Here is a 21,410-nt window from a genome sequence, read left to right as displayed (position 1 = left end):
ATTCATTTTCTATCGCTTTTCCTAGCAAGGGTCGCGGGGTTGCTGGAGCCTATCCCAGCTGTCTTCGGGCGAGAGGCGGGGTACACCCTGGACTGGTGGCCTAGATTTATTATTATTGATCATATTTATTTACTATGAGAATTACTATGAGCATAAGGTGTGCTTGTTTTTTCTCATTATGTTCATTCCATTTAACATTTTGATTTAAATATGATTGATTTCTTATTTTGTGCACTGGCTCAGGCTTTGATAAACGGTGCTGGTGTACCTAATAAAGTGTCCATCGACGAACGAGAGCGATGAAGACAAACAAGGGAGGTGTAAAATGCAGTCTGCTGATAGATAAATAAATAAATAAATACAACATATGATACGAGCCTATAAAAACTGTGTCTCTTGTTGCCATGGCGACCCCCCGCATCACCTAAACATTACCAGTGGCCCCCGGCCCAGACACCTTCACCATGATGCGGACGACTAAACAAAGGCATTGCTGAGGCTTTACAGCTAATTCTACTTTACAACCGTGGAGGAAACCCACCAAACAAACCATCAAGGGACACACCTGCCTCAACATGACGGGGTCCCAATATTCCCAACTGGTGCAATTTCGCTGAGGCTTTCAATCCGGATACGTGCATCCATGTAAACGTTGCCTACTGATTCCACAATGCAGTATATAACCTGAGATAGACTAGGTATTAAGTCTTCAATCAAGCCTAGTTAGAACTTGATGAAGAGATTCTTGTGTTGCATACTGAGCAGGCCACGCCCTGCGTGTGCGTTCGCGTGTGAGAAGCTCCTCCGGGCAAAAAGGGGCACGCCCCATTCTAGAAACTGGTTCGGCAAATGCATAGTGGAGCTGCCGTGTTTACAGCAGGATTATGAAAGAGTTGTTTTTGTTTGTTAGTTTTATTAATGGCGGCGTGGTCGCCGGTGATGATGTCAACGTCCAATCTGCATATGTTTGTAAAATGCAGCAAAGGGACAATACGGGTCTAATCACTGCAGAAAATCACATACCTGCCCTCAACTGCTGCCATTTTGTACAACTTCAAGAGGGGGGGGGGGTCACGCGGGCCTCGACATGCCCCCCTACCAATAACACTGTCTTGACACCAGCCTGCTGCATTTCTCCACAGAAGTGAGTGCAAGACGGCGCTTGACTTCAGATCAGCGGAGGGTTTCATGCCACTTCCTGCTGTGTCTCAATCATGTAGGCAAGCGGGGTTGAGTCAGGTGGACAGGAAACACAGGACCGCAATCCTTTCCGGGCTGTGTTTTTGCATCATTATCTAATTTGCATAAATGCAATAATGCATTTTCATGTCACTATTATGGATGCTGTGGACATACAGTACCTGTCCACATCTATTTGGGTAAAATAAAGAAAATAGAAGAAACTCCCCCGTTGTTTTCTTCCAATATTAATTTGCTTCATCTCGTAAAATCATGTATTTTTTTTCTTGAATATTACTTTCTTCTCACAAACAAAAGCCTGTACTTTTTCATGTACAATTACTTTTTCTATATAAATTCTGGATTTTTTTTCTTATAATATTACTTTATTCTCAAAAAAGCCTGGAATTATTCTTGTAGTATTACTTTATTTTCATGAATATTTGATTTTTTTTTTCAACTTCTTTCCTGCTATTAATTTACTCCCATAAAATCATGCATTTTTTTCATGTAAAATTACTTTTTTTTTTATTTAATGCTGGATTTTTTTTCTTATATTACTTTATTCTCATAAAAGCCTGTACTTATTTTTGTATTAATTTATTTTCATGAATATTTTTTTTTCAACCGTTTCCCCGCTATTGCTTTACTCCCATAAAATCATGCATTTTTTTCATGTAAAATTACTTTTTTTTTTATTTAATGCTGGATTTTTTTCTTATAATATTACTTTATTCTCAAAAAAGCCTGTAATTATTCTTGTAGTATTAATTTATTTTCATGAAAATTAGATTTTTTTTTCAACTTTTTTCCCGCTATTACTTTACTCCCATAAAATCATGCATTTTTTTCATGTAAAATTCCTTTTTTTTATTAAATGCTGGATTTTTTTTCTTATAAGATTTAGATTATTGTCATAAAAGCCTGTAGTATTAATTTATTTTCATGAATATTTTATTTTTTTTCTTGTAATATGACTATTCTCATAAAATCCCAACTTTTTTCCCACTATTACTTTACTCCCATAAAATCTGGCATTTTTTTCTTGTAATGTTACTTTGTTCTTATGAAAGCCTGTACATTTTTATGTAATATTGCTTTATTCTGGTAAAATCCAGACCTTCTTTTGGATATTACTTTATTTTCACCCTTGAAAATTACTTTATTCTCATGAAATTACGACTGCATTCTTTTGTCAATTACAACTTGGACCTCATATTACAGCTTTATTTACACATTGATGTAAAAACAGGAATTTAATTTTGTTATTTTAGTCAATTAAAAATACATTTTTTCTGTCATAACATAGTAGTACCACAGTATTATTAGGACTTCTGTATTCCTTGATTAAGATCAGATGATTTCAGTAAAAATATGACTCTTCATTATCCAAATATTATGTTTTTATCCTTTTTCATGTGACAAATATGGCAACTTACGTAGGACATTTCCTTGCAATGTTCAACTTTAGCCTCACAACATGATCGATGCCAGTGTTTTGGGTGGGATTCAACTGCAGAGAGTGCAAGCACTTGCTGGAAGGAAAATCCACTGATTGAGCCTCAACCTATGAGCCGGGTTGATGCTACTGGCTTGTAAATAAAACCAAAAGGAAGTAGGTGAGAACAAGCCGTGTTTTGCTTTGTTTTGTTTTTTTTACCAAGGTGCATTTGAACGAGAGTAAACCCAGCACTTAGTTACCTAGCAACATGGCAGCACAAGTCATGACAAAGTGATGTGTCTTGCTGTTCTCTTCACATACCTGAGATGCGACACCTTCACTGTCAGTCTTCACAGGATAAAAACAAGTCCAAAGTCCATCCACCTTTGTATGTCGGGGAGGGGGTCTCTCAGGGGTCAAGCAGGAGCCACCGCCCACCCGGCGAGGTCCACAAAGGAGGCCATGAGTGAAACGAGCGTGCCCCTCCGAAAAGAAGTCAGCAGGCGCTATCCTTGACGACGCCGACTGTTTGGACCCTCATCTCGACATCAACAGATGCCGCGTCCGCAATCATCATCGCCGTCGTCATCACCGTCCACATCCACGCTGTCTTTGTAATTGCTGACACGCTCACCGCCCTCCCATCTTAAGTGAACGCGGAAGAGACCGCAGCCGAAAAGGCTAAAGTTAGCTTAAACACCAAAAAATGTCCTTGAATAAGCTAGCATCGCTTGGCGGGAGTTGGCGTCCAGGCTCATCCGGGAAACACGACCCGCCTCTGGTGCTCAGGTGAAGCGCCGCCGTAGTGTGCGGGACGAAGGACAGGAGACGCATGAAGACGAGGGAGGAGTAAGAGAACCAGAAGAGGGTCCGCCATCGTTACGTTGCCACTCAGTAAGTATGAAGCAATGCGAGACCTCACACTCCTTTCAAGCACGTCACAGTGTCAAGTCACGACAGGACTTCCGGTTGCAGTTACACAAATAGTCACCTATTTTAAGGGCTAATGTGTTGTTTGGACGTTACGATGTGTAGGGACGAATTGATTTTTGCACATATATATATATATAGTTTTTTAAAACCCTATGACTCTTTCTTTCTGGCTTCTCTTTCCGTCTCTATGGATGCCTAACTTCCGGTATACTGTCGACTTTCCCCAACTTGACAGAATTAATCAGCGCAAAGCAGAACGTCGCCCCCTGCTGGTGAAATGCGTACACTATGTAAATTGGTAGGTGTAAAAATGTACTCAAATAGAAAAGTAACTGATTTAAAATATGGTAAAGGAGTTAAAGTTGCAGAAAAATACAATACTTGATACCACAGCTTGTTTAAGCCCTAATAATAGGACTTGTGGTTTTGTGGTTTTTCATGTAAAATTAAACGTACTAAGTTAAATTACCTGTCGTCCACAGACTGCAGTTCAGCTAGTTGACGCTGGGGGCGACAAAGTCTATACCACTGCGATGCTTTGTTCATGAAGAAGAATAGATAGCGGATGTAAACACAGGTAACGCGATAAGACCTATTCCCAAGGACTGTAGATGGCTTTGTGTTACCCTGTTAAACTTTAAATATTTAACGTTTTTCAACAGGCGTACTTAAAATATGTCGAGGCTTCCCTCATTCTTCTGCTACATGTACAATAATTTACGGAGTCGAGTTACGTGGAGGGGGAACTCGCTAGGCGTCCTCTACCCGCCTCCAGCTGGCCTCACATGGGTCGTGGTGGCCGGCAAGAAGGACCTGATCGACCTCCCCGTCTTGGATGAAGGCGAGCTGGAGGAGCAGTTTGTCAGAGGGTCTGGACCTGGTGGACAGGCCACCAACAAAACCAGCAACTGCGTGGTGCTCAAGCACATCCCTTCCGGGCTTGTGGTGAAGGTTAGCCATACTTTTGTTTATATTCCTAGTGTGTCTTTTACCCTTCCCCGAGTATTTAATACCACATGATGTTTGTGACTACACTGAATGCTGCACCTAATTTAATTTAGACAACTCTATGCAACAGTTGCACAATCCATTGAGATCCAATGCAAGAGTTGTAGCAGCAATTGACAGCAATGTTACAGCAGCAACATGTAGTGATAATATACTTACATGATTTAATAAATCTATGCTATTTCCCACTTGCAGTGTCATCAAACCAGATCGGTGGACATCAATCGAAAGCGGGCCCGGGAAATCATGCAAGAGAAACTGGATGTTTTTAACAAAGGCTCGCAAAGCGAAATCCTCTTAAGGAAGAGAGCGTCTGAAGCGAAAAAGCAAGAGAAACGGAGAAAAGCCAATGAGAACCTGGAGAGGAAAAGACTGTTTAAAGGTGCCCTGCTTGCTGAGGCCAAGCCCGGGAATGACACTCTTTAAAATCCATTGGAATAATATGAATGAAAACATAAGCATTTGGGTCGTTTTATGTGTGCAAATGCTGGCTAACCATAACTTTCACTCCTGAGGCCCCTTTTAAAATGAAGTCACAAAATGGTGTCTTTCATAAGAGCATTCAATCTTTTGTACAACTTCAGCCCAAACGCAACATGAGGATGATGAGCTCATCAGTTCTAGCAGGGTTGCTAAAGACAAATACCTATTATGTACATTCATTTTTAAATAAAACAATATAACACATCCTGGCCGTGCTTCATACAATTAATCCGACGTGCCCATTTGGTGGATAAGGATTTGTATTATATTTATCCTTTTAGCCTACATTAATTTAAATGTGAGAAAAGTAAAGCCTTTAATGTGAACATAATGGTGTCCCTTTAAATATTGCTGCATATTGCATGAGAAACCAGTGCGTTACCTTTTTTGTGGTTCCGAGTATGAGTGATTTTCATGCTGATATTTTCTCCCAGTGTATGAAATCTCATCTAAAAAGATTCCTGAGAGAACACTTTCCTCACTACTATACCATGGGCTCCAATGCAGCCAATGAGAGAACGCCCTTGGTGGCGACTACCCCGCCCATATGTACGAAATGACCAATCGGAGTCGCCGGAGGATTTTTAAACTCCACGTTTCCACCACACAGTAGTTTGTTTGTGCCGTCGCACAATACGAGTAACCGGAAAGCGGACATCGAAGGGGGGGTATATTTCATTTACCACCACTCAAGCCGGGCATGCATCCGTGAAACTGAAATGGCAAAAGGTACCCAAAACGCTTTAATGTTATCTTGTTGGTGTCTGGGCTAGCTATAACATGCTAACAACAAGGATGGATAACGACACCGGCACTGGTGTTTTATGCTTTACAGAGAAGAAACATGAAGTGAAGACGGACAAAAAACTCGAAAACACCCCCGAACAGAAAACCACCGCCGAGGACACAAAAGAAAACCAACCGGCTTCAAGTAAGAAGGTATATTTGACGGCTAAAGCGGAAACAAATAGTTCTTTCCGCTAGTCCACCAACCAGGTATCCTTCCGCGAACTAGCAACCACCATTGATGCAACTTCATGTCCCCTTTTAATATTTACGTAATTTACTTCCAGATATTTTGTATAAAATCTATTATAAATACATATTGGATTAGTTTAGGTATACATTAGAGATGTATGGTGTAAAATTAAAAACACTGCTTTTGAGATGCACAATTCAAATCCACTTGTCACTTTAATTAATTGAGTAATTAGGTACTTCATACTGCAGGTGTTCCTAATATTCTGGTTTACCTTACTGGCAGGGGCTAAATATGATGTAGCGATTTGTTCCCATTAACCAATTCTAAAAAAAAAAACACTTAAAACCTGAGCAATTATACTTCAGATGTGTGAATATTCCTCTTCACATTTTGGTAATGGCAAAAAGCAAAAAATATGAAAGTAAATAAATTAAATAAAACTATGATTAGGTGTGAAGTTGTTGAATATTTGCTGCCGAAAGTAAAAATAAAAAATCTGACAAAAGTGTAACTTCTTAAGGGGTTTCAATGGTTAAATGTCAACACAACTCAACACCAAAAGTATGCACAATTAACTCTGCAGCTGCGATTATTGAATAATTAACCCGGCAGGACTGCACAAGAAAAGCACAGTCCAGTCTCTCGAGTCTGCGTGGTCCCGGCAAACCCCGATCGCCTCTGAGTGACGCGTCAAGCATGTTGATTCAGGACGGCAACGCATCAGACATCAATCATGTGGAAGCTGCGTCCAATGTCAAGAAAGGCGAGTGGCAAATGACTAGAATATAATAACACTATCGTGTGTGTGTGTGTGCTAAGTGTGTACTTTGTTTTGGTTTTTTTAGACATCCCTAATGAGCTCCAATCTACTGTATGTGAAGCAAAAGTGGGCGGGGCCGAGCGGGATGACCGCGTGGCGAAAGAAGTCGTCTCACATCAACCTCAGCAAAAAGAGTTGACGACTCGCTCAAACGTCACCCCTGTGGGAGACCGCAAGGCGTCTCCACCCAAATCCCGCAGTCGGAACCCTCGCAAGGTCAAAGGGAAAAAGTGCGTGGGGAACCAATTAATGACTCTCCACTGGAGAAGAAAGAAAAGACAAAGTAGTTATTGTGTGTGTGTGTGTGTGTGTCCAGGACGGAGAATAACGCGACCCAAAACAGGAAGGTGACAGACTTCTTTCCCATCAGGAGAAGTCATAGAAAAACTAAAGGAGAGCTCAAGGTTAGTGGGACCCTCAAATCGGACACTACATTAGGTACACTCTAGCTCAGGGATCTCAAAGTCAATTTACTTGGGAGGACACTGGAGCTAGGGTCTGGGTGAGGCTAGGCCGCATCAGGTTTAAAAAACAAAAAACAAAAAAAAACACTTTTTCAGTGTTTTGATCTCAGTCATGGATGATGAGAGAAAAAGCAAAACAGACTGGCTCGTTCGCTTGCGTATGGGCAGGGCAAAATGGCGTCAATTGTGTGCGGTGTGCACACAGCTTTAAGCTGTCATTTCTGGGTTCATGAAACCATATGACATCCATATCAAACTAGGCGGGGGGCCTCAAACTAGCATCCTGCGGGCCGCAAGTTTGAGACCCCTGCTCTAGCTTGTTTCGGTGTGGTGGCCAGCGAGGGTACCAAGTGTTCCACCTGAATAAGCTGCAATAATTGACATGTGACTTTGTGCTGGTGTCTCTTTGCCAACAGAATGAAGAGCACAAGCACTTAGACGACCTCATAAAGAATGGCGTCGAGGACGGAATGCAGGTAATGATTTGCAGCACCGTTCTTCTCATTGCATCTCGGCACCATTTCAAACACTTGTAACATTTGACAGGCCGTAGTAGAATTTGAGGCTGGATCGGCGGCGACCCAACCTGTGGAAATTGTTCAACCCGTCCAGTTAATCTGATGCAATTCCACCAGAAAGTACAATTAAAAAATATACAAATTAAATTTTTTAATAAGTTTAGTAATAATGAGAGGCCCAGTTGTTCTGCAGACCACCCTTCTGCCTGGGTCAGTAGATGGAACTGGGCATGAAAATGTACCTGCGAGTCTGCATTGTGGGCGGAATGGCCCACACATAGCGGAATGTTCATTCATTCATTTTCTACCGCTTTTCCTCACGAGGGTCGCAGGGGTGCTGGAGCCTATCCCAGCTGTCTTCGGGCGAGAGGCGGGGTACACCCTGGACTGGTGGCCAGCCAATCACAGGGCACATATAGACAAACAACCATTCACACTCACATTCATACCTATGGACAATTTGGAGTCGCCAATTAACCTAGCATGTTTTTGGAATGTGGGAGGAAACCGGAGTACCCGGAGAAAACCCACGCATGCACGGGGAAAACATGCAAACTCCACACAGAGATGGCAGAGGGTGGAATTGAACCCTGGTCAATTAGCTGTGAGGTCGGTGCGCTAACCACTCGTCCGCCGTGTCACCCGCGGAATGTTCATGTTAAAGGTTAAATAACTTAATAGTTATCCTCCCTATCCGTGTGGAAGTGGTAAGTTTTTGGCTATTTAAGTTTAAAGGAAATAACTTGAAGGCTACCATTTAGCGGCGGAAGGGTGAGATGCTCTTCTTTGGCAGCTATAAAGGTGACCTCGGTGCATGCAGGGACTTCGGGTCATTATTAGGGCTGTCAAAAGTAGCGCCTTAATGGGCGGGAACTAATTACGTGGGGGGATGTCTGTGACATCACAAAGGAACGGTTTTACCACGCCTCTTCAAACGGAGTGTTTTGAGACATCCCAAACTTTTTTCAGGGGTCACTTCCAAATTCATAAACCTCATAATCGGAAACTTCGGCATGGTTTAACACGGGAATATAACATTCCAACTACATTTATAGGTCAGAAAGTGGAAAAGGCATCATAGGTCTCCTTTTTAAAATGACATTTTTCCTCATGCTACAAGTTTATTCTCATTAAACAGCAGCCATGTTAGTGTATGACTTTATTCCCATAATATTTTGATTTTCCAAAAATGATCTGTACCGATAATTACTGGCCCCATAAAATATCTGTTTTTTTCCCATGAGGCCCAATATTTAAAAAATGCATACAATGTAAGCAATACACGTTCAATATCTGTATCAAAATTTGAGCGTTTGGACAATATCGGCATATTATATATGTATGTGTGTGTATGTGTGTATGTATATATATGTATGTATATATATGTATGTATATGTATGTATGTATATGTATGTATATATATATATATGTATATGTATATATATATATGTATGTATATGTGTGTGTGTATATATGTGTATATGTATGTATGTTTTTTTACATATTATATATGTTTTCGGCAAAAAGGCCAATATCGGACATCCCTAATTATGAGTCGACTTATTTTATTACTGTTTTTTTTTGTTTTTTTTACAACTTGGTCCCTCGTAGACCATTAAATATTTCATTATGTTCATGAAGTTGCAACTTTTTTCTGTATTTTGACTTTATTCCTGTTAAATTATCGCAAATTGTACAATTATTGAGTTATTTTTAGACTGTGCTATGGGCCAATAAACAAGCTGCACTTTGTAGTCCGCATTAGCAGCTGTTTGTTTATTGGCCTATCTGCATGTGTTTTACAGAAGGTTGCCATGGCGACTTTCATCATTGTCCCAACATTGGTTCTGCTGCAGCTGTGTTGTCCGCTATTGCTGATGTCTGTGAACCACAGGTGCGAGTGATCGAGGGCAAAGGTCGAGGTGTGTTCGCGTCCCGAGGCTTCACCAAGGGCGACTTTGTGGTGGAGTACCACGGCGACCTGCTGGAACTGGCCGAGGCCAAGCAGCGAGAGGCCCGCTACGCTCAGGACCCCCGAACGGGCTGCTACATGTACTACTTCCAGTACCACTCCAAAACTTACTGGTCGGTCACGACTGTCCTAAAATGGCATTTACTTCTCACAACATGAGCCGAGGATTCATTTGTTTTTTTTTTTTTTTTTTTTTTTTCAATTTACGGCCACCCGGTAGCGTGGACGCCACCGAGGAGACGAGCCGCCTGGGGAGACTCATCAACCACAGCAAGGCGGGCAACTGCCAGACCAAACTGCACGCCATCGACGGCGTCCCTCACCTCATCCTGGTGGCGTCCAGAGACATCCGGGCCGACGAGGAGCTGCTCTACGACTACGGAGACCGCAGCAAGGCGTCCATCTTGGCTCACCCGTGGCTCAAGAACTGAATATTTTGCATGGATACTAACTGGTACTTTTTTTTTTTTTTGTCACATGGGGGGGGGGGAATCTTATGAATTTCCTTCCAATTTAAATTTTTAAATGACTTGTAAAAAAAAAAATGGAATGTGCATTTTTTTTGCAAATTTTAATCCTTTGTTTTTGTTTTTTTTTTTTACAACTGCTTATGAAACTGTAGCCTCCACAATCATGAATATGGAAGGTTACATGTCGTCTAACACGGCCACGTGTGTAAATTATGCTGTACACTTCGGAATAAAAAGACACATTATGAGCGGAAATGTGCAGTGGCTGATATTCATGGTCACAGCCACACAAATATTCACATCATTTTGTTTACATCTGGAACAAATAAAGTTAAAAACGTGCGCCAATCACACGGCATCGCTTGGCGAACTCTTCAGTCAAAGTTAAAAATAAGCTCACCGGACACTTCATTAGGTACAACTGCTACAACTGCTGAATTGGATCCAATACAGTAAAAGGTGTGCAGGAGTCCCTAATGAAGTGTCCAGAGATCTTCTTGATGATAGACTCCTACCATGTTAGCGTTGCATATAAAACCTCGAGTACAAAAATAGAAAGTAGTTAACTCAATGAAAAACCTGCAACCAAATCCAGTTTGTATTCCACACGTCTCGACGCCGCCGTCGTCGTCTTCATTTCCGTTTAAACGAAAACCTACAGGAGAGAAAGGGTGGTTTAGGGAAAGTGTATAGTTGGCACCAAACACGGATTGCATCAGCGGCATGAGTGGATGTGGTCACAAGTATATCGTTAGGACGCCGATGAGTTCATCCTCATGCGGCAACACGGTGTCATGGGGCAGATTTACTGCGTTACACTTCCTCTTTACTGCTTATCCTGTTCACACACACACAGGGAAGCTGGAGCCTACCCCATAAACGACTGATCTATGACATTTTAGGGACATGCAGGCAGGACACATTGGTGGCGGCTGGGAGGGGGAGCCTACATTATAAATGTTTATTTATATAGCAATTCTAGTATCTGCCATTGTCGCCGCTGCCGTGGCGACAATGTGAGGGTTGAGTCAGTGACCGTGGGAAACAAACCGCAGAGTGACAGAAGAGAGGCGCCAAACACAACGCTAGTCGTTTTAACAAAGACAAATTTGCTGGGGATCTCTAAAGTCGCCGGATAAGTTCTGAACAATGGAATGAAAAACTTGGAAAATGAGGTTTAGATGTTAAGATTGCTGATTCGCTCATTTCACTGTCAATCAAAAAAGGGATTACGCCTCAGACAGATCATCCAATTACCATGCAGAGGTCGAGCGTCCGGGTCACAGAGGCTGTGTTGGAAAGCGCATACTAACTACTACATACGTACTTCCATGCCCATACTATCCACACTCCATACTGCATACCCAATCCATCAGGCAGTATGCAAAGCGTTTACACTACAGTGTACTACATGATAACCCACAATGCATTGCGCTACCCAGGCTGAAGCTGATTTCACTTTACCTCTAAACTCTTTAAATACATCACTTTATTGACTTTTTTTAAATAAATCAGACAAGAAAGTGGCCGTTTAGATCCCGAGTCTGCCATTTATTTGTCCAAATACCAACCGTTTACAATTTTGTTTAGACGAATTTGGCTAAATTTAAGCTAGCCGAGGTGAGCAATGCCCTTTCGGTTATTTTCACTTACTTTTTTCATACAAAAAACCATAGTGGGCTGCACGACGGTCGAGGGGTTAGCTCGCAGACCTCACAGCTAGGAAACCCGGGTTCGATCCCACCCTCGGCCATCTCTGTGTGGAGTTTGCATGTTCTCCCCGTGCATGCGTGGGTTTTCTCCAGGTACTCCGGTTTCCTCCCACATTCCAAAAACATGCTAGGTTAATTGGCCACTCCAAATTGTCCATAGGTATGAATGTGAGTGTGAATGGTTGTTTGTCTATATGTGCCCTGTGATTGGCTGGCCACCAGTTCAGGGTGTACCCCGCCTCTCGCCCAAAGACAGCTGGGATAGGCTCCAGCACCCCCACGACCCTTGTGAGGATAAGCGGTAGAAAATGAATGAATGAAAAACCATAGTGATAAATCACTACTTTTACTTTGAAAACAAGAAGCGAACCAACTCGCAATATATATAAAAACCGCATACTTAGCTACTACTCATCCTAACTTTTTCTACTTTTCTCTTTTTACTAATGCTTCTTGTTTTCAAAGTAAAAGCAGTGATTTATCACTATGGTTTTTTGTATGAAAAAAGCAAGGGGGTGTTTTATTTTGTGAAAATGCTCACTTTGGCTAGCTTAAATTTTGCCGGATTCGTCTGAACAAAATTGTAAACGGTTGGTATTTGGACAAATAAATGGCACACTCGGGATCTAAATGGCCACTTTCTTGCCTGATTTAAAATAAAATCTCAATAAAGTGATGTATTTAAAGAGTTTAGAGCTAAAGTGAAATCAGCTTCAGCCTGGGTAGGAGCGCAATGCATTGTGGGTTATCATGTAGTACGCTGTAGTGTAAACGCTTTGCATACTGTCTGATGGATTGGGTATGCAGTATGGAGTGTGGATAGTATGGGCATGGAAGTATGTAGTAGTTAGTATGCGCTTTCCATCACAGCCTGTGAGCGTCCGATGGATGGGCGGGACCAAGCCTAGCATTTATCCAATGACTGTCCAGTTTCTGCGACTGAACAACCCACTCGGTTGCAGCAACCGCCACTGATGCACACACATAGCTGAGTTCTAAATGTGAATATTGTACATAGTTCATGATATCAGATTTGTAACTAAATAGATATTTGGATGTAAAACAACAGTTTTTGTGTTGTTTATGTTGTTGTAGTTGTTTAGATAATCAGAGCTGTCACAAAAGCGTGAAATATTTGCGTCAAAATGAAAGTTATGTGAAGGTGAATCGGGGACTGATATTTTACTGAAACTTACCTATGTTCTCCTGCTGATAACTCAAACGGAAAAGGGAAGAAATTAAATTTGTTTTATGATGAAAGTCAGTCTTTATTTTGGTCTTTCCAGCCATAAAACACTGGTGTATGTCTTTTGAAAAATGGCTGGGATTGAGTTATGAAGAGTTATGACTCTTTATAAGACATAACAAGTGTTTGTGTAAATATCAGAGTCTTCAAGTTTTCGTAAACCTTGAAGCTCTAACACAGGGGTCTCAAACACGCGGCCCGCGGGCCAAATGTGGCCCGCAGGACACTAGTTTGAGGTCCCCGCCTTGATATGAAAGTTTAATGTTAGTGCGGCCCGCGCAAGTTTGATATGGATGCTGTATGGTATCATGTACCCAGAAAAAATTATTACGTTTGATTAATGTTCATGTTAAAGGTTAAATAACTGTTAATAGTTATCCTCCCTATCCGTGTGGAAGTGGTAAGTTTTTGGCTATTTAAGTTTAAAGGAAATAACTTGAAGGCTACCGTTTAGGTCGCTAGCTCTCTAGTTTGCGAGTTAGCATGTGTCTCAAGACCCTGCAGTTGCACAATATGTTGTAAATAAAAAGAGTATGTGACTATAGTCGTGTTTTGTCATGTCTACAGGGCTCTAATAATGCTTTGTTCATTTTAATCTGAAAAAATAATTTGTCTACCCACCAACTATATGTGGTTTCTTAAGTTTTTATTATTTGCCGTTTTATTATTATTATTATATTTATTTATTTATGATTGATTTTCTTTATTCTTGATTTATTTATTTATTTTTCATCTTATTTTGTGTAGAAAAATAAAAATTAAGATATTTGAGAACAGTGGAATGTTTTATCAGAGCTTTTCTTGTAGAAAGCAAAGTTTATTCATTTTTCTGTTTTTAATAAATGCGTTGGTTTTTTTTTTTGAAAACCTGATGTGGCCCAGTCTCACCCAGACCCTAGCTCCAGTGGCCCCCAGGTAAATTGAGTTTGAGACCCGTGCTCGAACACAAGTTTCCATAAAATACTACGCTACTCACAGTTTACTGATGGCCGTCTTCTCCTCTTTCGAATGGTTGTTCGCCGTCGGACCGTTTTCCGGTGCTGCTGGTGCGTCCAGGTCCACTTCCACCATGGCAGCTTGACCTGGTGGCAGAATCCCACTACACAAACACAAAAAAACATGTTTACAAGACAAAACACATGATGGTGCAATAAAAGCTGTTTTTATGCTTCATTATCATAGCATGGGGAGGGCACTCGAGTACACATAAAGACTTTACGACCTCTTGTAGAGCTGCAGTTCCTCCTGGGCCACCATGAGCTGGGCTTTCAGCTGGTTCCTCTCCTGAAGAACCTCCTTCAGCTCCTGCATAGTGAAGCGTGGCCTGTTGGGGTCACTTAGGTCCACTACCAGTTGGTTTGGGCCCACTGTTTGCTTGATAGAGCCAAACACAAAAAGAATCTTGTCATTAAACAATACTTATATCTTCATATGACGTTTTCGTTGGAGTTCCTACCATTTGTTTACAGTTTTTGTTGTGCCAAAAAAATACAGGTAGTTATGGTTTATTTAAGTTATCATAAACGTCAAAGGTAATTAGTCTGTAATAAACCTAAAATACACTTTTTCTAAACTTGATATTTGTATGTATATTTTTTTAATCTAAATCTATGAATCTTGAAACTAAATGTAAATATAATTGTTAAAAATATGTCTTAAATCTGAATACAAATGGTAAAATCTAAATCTAAATATTATATATATTGCTAAATTTAAATGTCAAATATAAATACAAAATCTTAAAAAATCTAAAAAAATTCAACTTAACTCAAAATGTAAATATTAACTCTAAATACAAATGCTTGAAAGTAAATATAAATATAAATGTTAAAAATAAACTCATCCATCCATATTATATGCCGCGTATCCTCATTCGGGCCGCGGGGGTATGCTGGAGCCTATCCCAGCGAGAGGCGGGGTTCACCCTGGACCGGTCTGTACCTTAAATCTAAATACAAATGGTACAAATAAATCTAAAACCAAAATGTAAATATTATATATAAATGCTACATTTAAATGTTAAATATAAGTATTACATCTTAAACTATACCTTAAATCTAAATATAATTGTTAAAAATATATCTTAAATATAAATACAAATGGTAAAAATAAATCTAAAAAAATAACATCTAAATCTAAATATCATATGTAATGCTAAATTTAAATCTAAATCAAAAAATGAAACTTAACTCAAAATCTAAATATTAACTGTAAATACAAATGCTTGAAAGTAAATATAAACATAAATGTTAAAAATAAACTCATCCATCCATATTTTGTGCCACGTATCCTCATTCGGGCCGTGGGGGTATGCTGGAGCCTATCCTAGCGAGAGGCGGAGTTCACCCTGGACCGGTCTGTACTTTACCACAATGCTGGTGACAGCAACTCATACAGTGGTTTGTACAGGTAAAATAAATAATACAAAAATAAAATACATTCATTCATTCCTCACAAGGGTCGTGGGGGGTGCTGGAGCCTATCCCAGCTGTCTTCGGGCGAGAGGCAGGGTACACCCTGGACCGGTCTGTACCTTAAATCTAAATGTAAATATTATATTTAAATGCTCCATTTAAATGTTAAATATAAGTATTACATGTTAAACTATATCTTAAATCTAAATTCAAATGTTAAAAAGAAAAATGGCATAGAAATCAAAATATTAAATACAAACTGAATCTTTGTCATTCCCACAATGCTTGTGACAGCAACTCATACAGTGGTCTGTACAGGTAAAATAAATAAAATACATTAATTCATTCCTCACAAGGGTCGTGGGGGGTGCTGGAGCCTATCCCAGCTGTCTTAAAATACAAACTGAATCTTTGTCATTCCCACAATGCTGGTGACAGCAATTCATACAGTGGTTTGTACAGGTAAAATAAATAATAAAAAAATAATATACATTCATTCCTCACGAGGGTCGTGGGGGGTGCTGGAGCCTATCCCAGCTGTCTTAAAATACAAACTGAATCTTTGTCATTCCCACAATGCTGGTGACAGCAATTCATACAGTGGTTTGTACAGGTAAGATAAATAATAAAAAAATAATATACATTCATTCCTCACGAGGGTCGTGGGGGTGCTGGAGCCTATCCCAGCTGTCTTAAAATACAAACTGAATCTTTGTCATTCCCACAATGCTGGTGACAGCAACTCATACAGTGGTTTGTACAGGTAAAATACATAATAAAAAATAAAATACATTCATTCCTCACGAGGGTCATGGGGGTGCTGGAGCCTATCCCAGCTGTCTTAAAATACAAACTGAATCTTTGTCATTCCCACAATGCTGGTGACAGCAACTCATACAGTGGTTTGTACAGGTAAAATAAATAATAAAAAAATAAAATACATTCATTCCTCACGAGGGTCGTGGGGGGTGCTGGAGCCTATCACAGCTGTCTTAAAATACAAACTGAATCTTTGTCATTCCCACAATGCTGGTGACAGCAACTCATACAGTGGTTTGTACAGGTAAAATACATAATAAAAAAATAAAATACATTCATTCATTCCTCACGAGGGTCGTGGGGGGTGCTGGAGCCTATCCCAGCTGTCTTAAAATACAAACTGAATCTTTGTCATTCCCACAATGCTGGTGACAGCAACTCATACAGTGGTTTGTACAGGTAAAATAAATAATAAAAAAATAAAATACATTCATTCATTCCTCACGAGGGTCATGGGGGGTGCTGGAGCCTATCCCAGCTGTCTTAAAATACAAACTGAATCTTTGTCATTCCCACAATGCTGGTGACAGCAACTCATACAGTGGTTTGTACAGGTAAAATATATAATAAAAAAATAAAATACATTCATTCATTCCTCACGAGGGTCATGGGGGGTGCTGGAGCCTATCCCAGCTGTCTTAAAATACAAACTGAATCTTTGTCATCCCCACAATGCTGGTGACAGCAACTCATACAGTGGTTTGTACAGGTAAAATACATAATAAAAAAATAAAATACATTCATTCATTCCTCACGAGGGTCGTGGGGGGTGCTGGAGCCTATCCCAGCTGTCTTAAAATACAAACTGAATCTTTGTCATTCCCACAATGCTGGTGACAGCAACTCATACAGTGGTTTGTACAGGTAAAATAAATAATAAAAAAATAAAATACATTCATTCCTCACGAGGGTCATGGGGGGTGCTGGAGCCTATCCCAGCTGTCTTAAAATACAAACTGAACCTTTGTCATTCCCACAATGCTGGTGACAGCAACTCATACAGTGGTTTGTACAGGTAAAATACATAATAAAAAAATAAATACATTCATTCATTCCTCACGAGGGTCATGGGGGGTGCTGGAGCCTATCCCAGCTGTCTTAAAATACAAACTGAATCTTTGTCATTCCCACAATGCTGGTGACAGCAACTCATACAGTGGTTTGTACAGGTAAAATATATAATAAAAAAATAAAATACATTCATTCATTCCTCACGAGGGTCATGGGGGGTGCTGGAGCCTATCCCAGCTGTCTTAAAATACAAACTGAATCTTTGTCATCCCCACAATGCTGGTGACAGCAACTCATACAGTGGTTTGTACAGGTAAAATACATAATAAAAAAATAAAATACATTCATTCATTCCTCACGAGGGTCGTGGGGGGTGCTGGAGCCTATCCCAGCTGTCTTAAAATACAAACTGAATCTTTGTCATTCCCACAATGCTGGTGACAGCAACTCATACAGTGGTTTGTACAGGTAAAATACATAATAAAAAAATAAAATACATTCATTCATTCCTCACGAGTGTCATGGGGGTGCTGGAGCCTATCCCAGCTGTCTTAAAATACAAACTGAATCTTTGTCATTCCCACAATGCTGGTGACAGCAACTCATACAGTGGTTTGTACAGGTAAAATAAATAATAAAAAAATAAAATACATTCATTCATTCCTCACGAGGGTCATGGGGGTGCTGGAGCCTATCCCAGCTGTCTTAAAATACACACTGAATCTTTGTCATTCCTACAATGCTGGTGACAGCAACTCATACAGTGGTTTGTACAGGTAAAATAAATAAAATACATTCATTCATTCCTCACGAGGGTCGTGGGGGGTGCTGGAGCCTATCCCAGCTGTCTTAAAATACAAACAGAATCTTTGTCATTCCCACAATGCTGGTGACAGCAACTCATACAGTGGTTTGTACAGGTAAAATATATAATAAAAAAATAAAATACATTCATTCATTCCTCACGAGGGTCATGGGGGGTGCTGGAGCCTATCCCAGCTGTCTTAAAATACAAACTGAATCTTTGTCATCCCCACAATGCTGGTGACAGCAACTCATACAGTGGTTTGTACAGGTAAAATACATAATAAAAAAATAAAATACATTCATTCCTCACGAGGGTCGTGGGGGTGCTGGAGCCTATCCCAGCTGTCTTAAAATACAAACTGAATCTTTGTCATTCCCACAATGCTGGTGACAGCAACTCATACAGTGGTTTGTACAGGTAAAATAAATAATAAAAAAATAAAATACATTCATTCATTCCTCACGAGGGTCATGGGGGTGCTGGAGCCTATCCCAGCTGTCTTAAAATACACACTGAATCTTTGTCATTCCTACAATGCTGGTGACAGCAACTCATACAGTGGTTTGTACAGGTAAAATACATAATAAAAAAATAAAATACATTCATTCATTCCTCACGAGGGTCATGGGGGTGCTGGAGCCTATCCCAGCTGTCTTAAAATACACACTGAATCTTTGTCATTCCTACAATGCTGGTGACAGCAACTCATACAGTGGTTTGTACAGGTAAAATAAATAATAAAAAAATAAAATACATTCATTCATTCCTCACGAGGGTCATGGGGGGTGCTGGAGCCTATCCCGGCTGTCTTAAAATACAAACTGAATCTTCGTCATTCCCACAATGCTGGTGACAGCAACTCATACAGTGGTTTGTACAGGTAAAATACATAATAAAAAAATAAAATACATTCATTCATTCCTCACGAGGGTCGTGGGGGGTGCTGGAGCCTATCCCAGCTGTCTTAAAATACAAACTGAATCTTTGTCATTCCCACAATGCTGGTGACAGCAACTCATACAGTGGTTTGTACAGGTAAAATAAATAATAAAAAAATAAAATACATTCATTCATTCCTCACGAGGGTCATGGGGGTGCTGGAGCCTATCCCAGCTGTCTTAAAATACACACTGAATCTTTGTCATTCCTACAATGCTGGTGACAGCAACTCATACAGTGGTTTGTACAGGTAAAATAAATAAAATACATTCATTCATTCCTCACGAGGGTCGTGGGGGGTGCTGGAGCCTATCCCAGCTGTCTTAAAATACAAACAGAATCTTTGCCATTCCCACAATGCTGGTGACAGCAACTCATACAGTGGTTTGTACAGGTAAAATACATAATAAAAAAATAAAATACATTCATTCATTCCTCACGAGGGTCATGGGGGGTGCTGGAGCCTATCCCAGCTGTCTTAAAATACAAACTGAATCTTCGTCATTCCCACAATGCTGGTGACAGCAACTCATACAGTGGTTTGTACAGGTAAAATACATAATAAAAAAATAAAATACATTCATTCATTCCTCACGAGGGTCATGGGGGGTGCTGGAGCCTATCCCAGCTGTCTTAAAATACAAACTGAATCTTTGTCATCCCCACAATGCTGGTGACAGCAACTCATACAGTGGTTTGTACAGGTAAAATAAATAAAATACATTCATTCATTCCTCACGAGGGTCGTGGGGGGTGCTGGAGCCTATCCCAGCTGTCTTAAAATACAAACAGAATCTTTGTCATTCCCACAATGCTGGTGACAGCAACTCATACAGTGGTTTGTACAGGTAAAATACATAATAAAAAAATAAAATACATTCATTCATTCCTCACGAGGGTCATGGGGGGTGCTGGAGCCTATCCCAGCTGTCTTAAAATACAAACTGAATCTTCGTCATTCCCACAATGCTGGTGACAGCAACTCAGACAGTGGTTTGTACAGGTAAAATAAATAATAAAAAAATAAAATACATATTCAGCGGTTTTTGGTCAGGATAAACAAATCTGTCACTTTTGGTGTCGGGTTGCCCTTTTAAGATCAGATAAAACAGTCAAGTTGAGATGGAGACATGACTTAAAAAGCAATATCTACTCACCCTTCCCTGGACGGTGGCTCTTTCCGTGACGATGCGGTCCAGCTCGGTCTTCAGGTTGTCCCTCTCCATTTTCAGCTCCTCTAAGGACAAGTTGTTCTTGTTGACCAGGGTCTCGAACATCTCTAAAACGCGGACTATCCTAAACTGGAGGTCGGACACTTCTTCTCCGGTGCGGCTGATCCTCAACAAGTCCCGTCCTATGACGTAGGAGATGTCGTACACGTCCTCAACTGTCAGCTCGAAGGCGTCCTTCTCGAACGCCAAGGCGGGCGACGACTCCTCGGCGAAGTCCATGTTAGCGGCCCACCCACCGCTCACAAAAACTCAACAGGAGTGTGTGGGAACTCCGTTTGCTAGCTTCGTTGTTTGATTCCAGTGGTGTTTATGGTGGGAGCGGGTGACTTCCAGACGAGCGGAACATCCCCCATCACTTTTCCGCCAATGGCGTCCTTTGCCCGGTAGCAGAGGAGGGCTAAGTATCCTAGCTACAGGTGAGCACAAAGACTATACACGCCGAGTCAAGACCGCTCGCTCCCACTCAAACTCCTTTCCCCCTTCAAGCCCATTATAAGTACTTTTACTTTAACAATAATACTATAGTAACTTCCGCGTAACCATGCCCCCCCCCCCAAAAGAGTTACCGTAGGTAATCGACCAACGACGCTTTGATGCGTAAAAAGTGCTTTGAGGTGTGGTCTGCTGAACAGTTAGCCAATAGCATGCTGGGTCATTCGGTCGAAGTAGCTCCGCCCCCTCCTTGCTGACCGGACGGATCACCATGGCAACCTGCTATCACAAGCATGCCAGAGTGATTCCGAATCAGTGAACACACAAAAACACTTTAGTCTTTCTGTGAGCTGAGACCAAATTGTTGATTTTTGTTTTTTTTGTGTGTGATAAAATATCCCTAAAATATATATATATGAAGTATAATTTGTGAAAATAATAAACAGTTACATTATGTGATTTGATTGTTTACCCCAAAGAGCTCATGTAGAGTGAGAAGCTGTGTCCAGATTTGATCCAGATTTGGT

At 40.7% G+C, this 21,410-nt stretch overlaps 4 protein-coding genes across 11 annotated transcripts in view; 2 read left to right on the top strand and 2 right to left on the bottom strand.

Moving 5' to 3' along the window:
- The window catches only part of LOC131127834 (membrane-associated phosphatidylinositol transfer protein 2-like), an 81,164-nt gene extending 77,518 nt beyond the window's left edge, over positions 1–3,646 (bottom strand). For 2 of the 7 annotated variants that reach the window (XM_058070113.2, XM_058070115.2), the window contains exon 1: positions 2,942–3,619. The gene's annotated coding sequence lies outside the window, so the exon portion shown is untranslated. Of the gene's footprint in view, positions 1–2,941 lie in introns of all 7 variants that reach the window. The other 5 variants (XM_078789517.1, XM_058070109.2, XM_058070110.2 and 2 more) reach the window with 5 other exon arrangements.
- mtrfr (mitochondrial translation release factor in rescue) lies at positions 3,137–5,240 on the top strand. The gene is made up of 3 exons (XM_078789519.1): positions 3,137–3,851; positions 4,036–4,504; positions 4,757–5,240. Exons 2-3 carry the CDS (start codon positions 4,229–4,231, stop codon positions 4,985–4,987), a joined length of 507 nt encoding a protein of 168 aa, XP_078645645.1. The 5' UTR covers positions 3,137–3,851; positions 4,036–4,228; the 3' UTR covers positions 4,988–5,240.
- Positions 5,241–5,626: 386 nt separating this feature from the next.
- Positions 5,627–10,302, top strand: kmt5ab (lysine methyltransferase 5Ab). 2 transcript variants are annotated; one of them, XM_058070120.2, is made up of 8 exons: positions 5,627–5,773; positions 5,880–5,983; positions 6,639–6,789; positions 6,872–7,076; positions 7,163–7,250; positions 7,727–7,786; positions 9,723–9,913; positions 10,021–10,302. In XM_058070120.2, exons 1-8 carry the CDS (start codon positions 5,764–5,766, stop codon positions 10,229–10,231), a joined length of 1,020 nt encoding a protein of 339 aa, XP_057926103.2. In that variant the 5' UTR covers positions 5,627–5,763; the 3' UTR covers positions 10,232–10,302. The 2 variants fall into 2 exon arrangements, with proteins under 2 accessions (XP_057926103.2, XP_078645642.1); XM_078789516.1 differs by lacking the exon at positions 5,627–5,773 and having other exon boundaries at positions 5,880–5,975.
- On the bottom strand, positions 9,310–21,047 carry rilpl2 (Rab interacting lysosomal protein-like 2). Its single transcript, XM_058070122.2, has 4 exons — positions 20,377–21,047; positions 14,451–14,602; positions 14,205–14,327; positions 9,310–10,925 (listed from the first exon to the last, which is right to left on the bottom strand). Exons 1-4 carry the CDS (start codon positions 20,668–20,670, stop codon positions 10,904–10,906), a joined length of 591 nt encoding a protein of 196 aa, XP_057926105.2. The 5' UTR covers positions 20,671–21,047; the 3' UTR covers positions 9,310–10,903.
- Positions 21,048–21,410: the final 363 nt, after the last annotated feature.

Source organism: Doryrhamphus excisus, linkage group LG3 (genome assembly GCF_037039965.1).
Source record: "Doryrhamphus excisus strain RoL-2023G ecotype Guam linkage group LG3, RoL_Dexc_Guam_v1.1, whole genome shotgun sequence".
Classification (NCBI taxonomy): domain Eukaryota; kingdom Metazoa; phylum Chordata; class Actinopteri; order Syngnathiformes; family Syngnathidae; genus Doryrhamphus; species Doryrhamphus excisus.
This window is presented reverse-complemented; position numbering and strand designations above follow the sequence as displayed.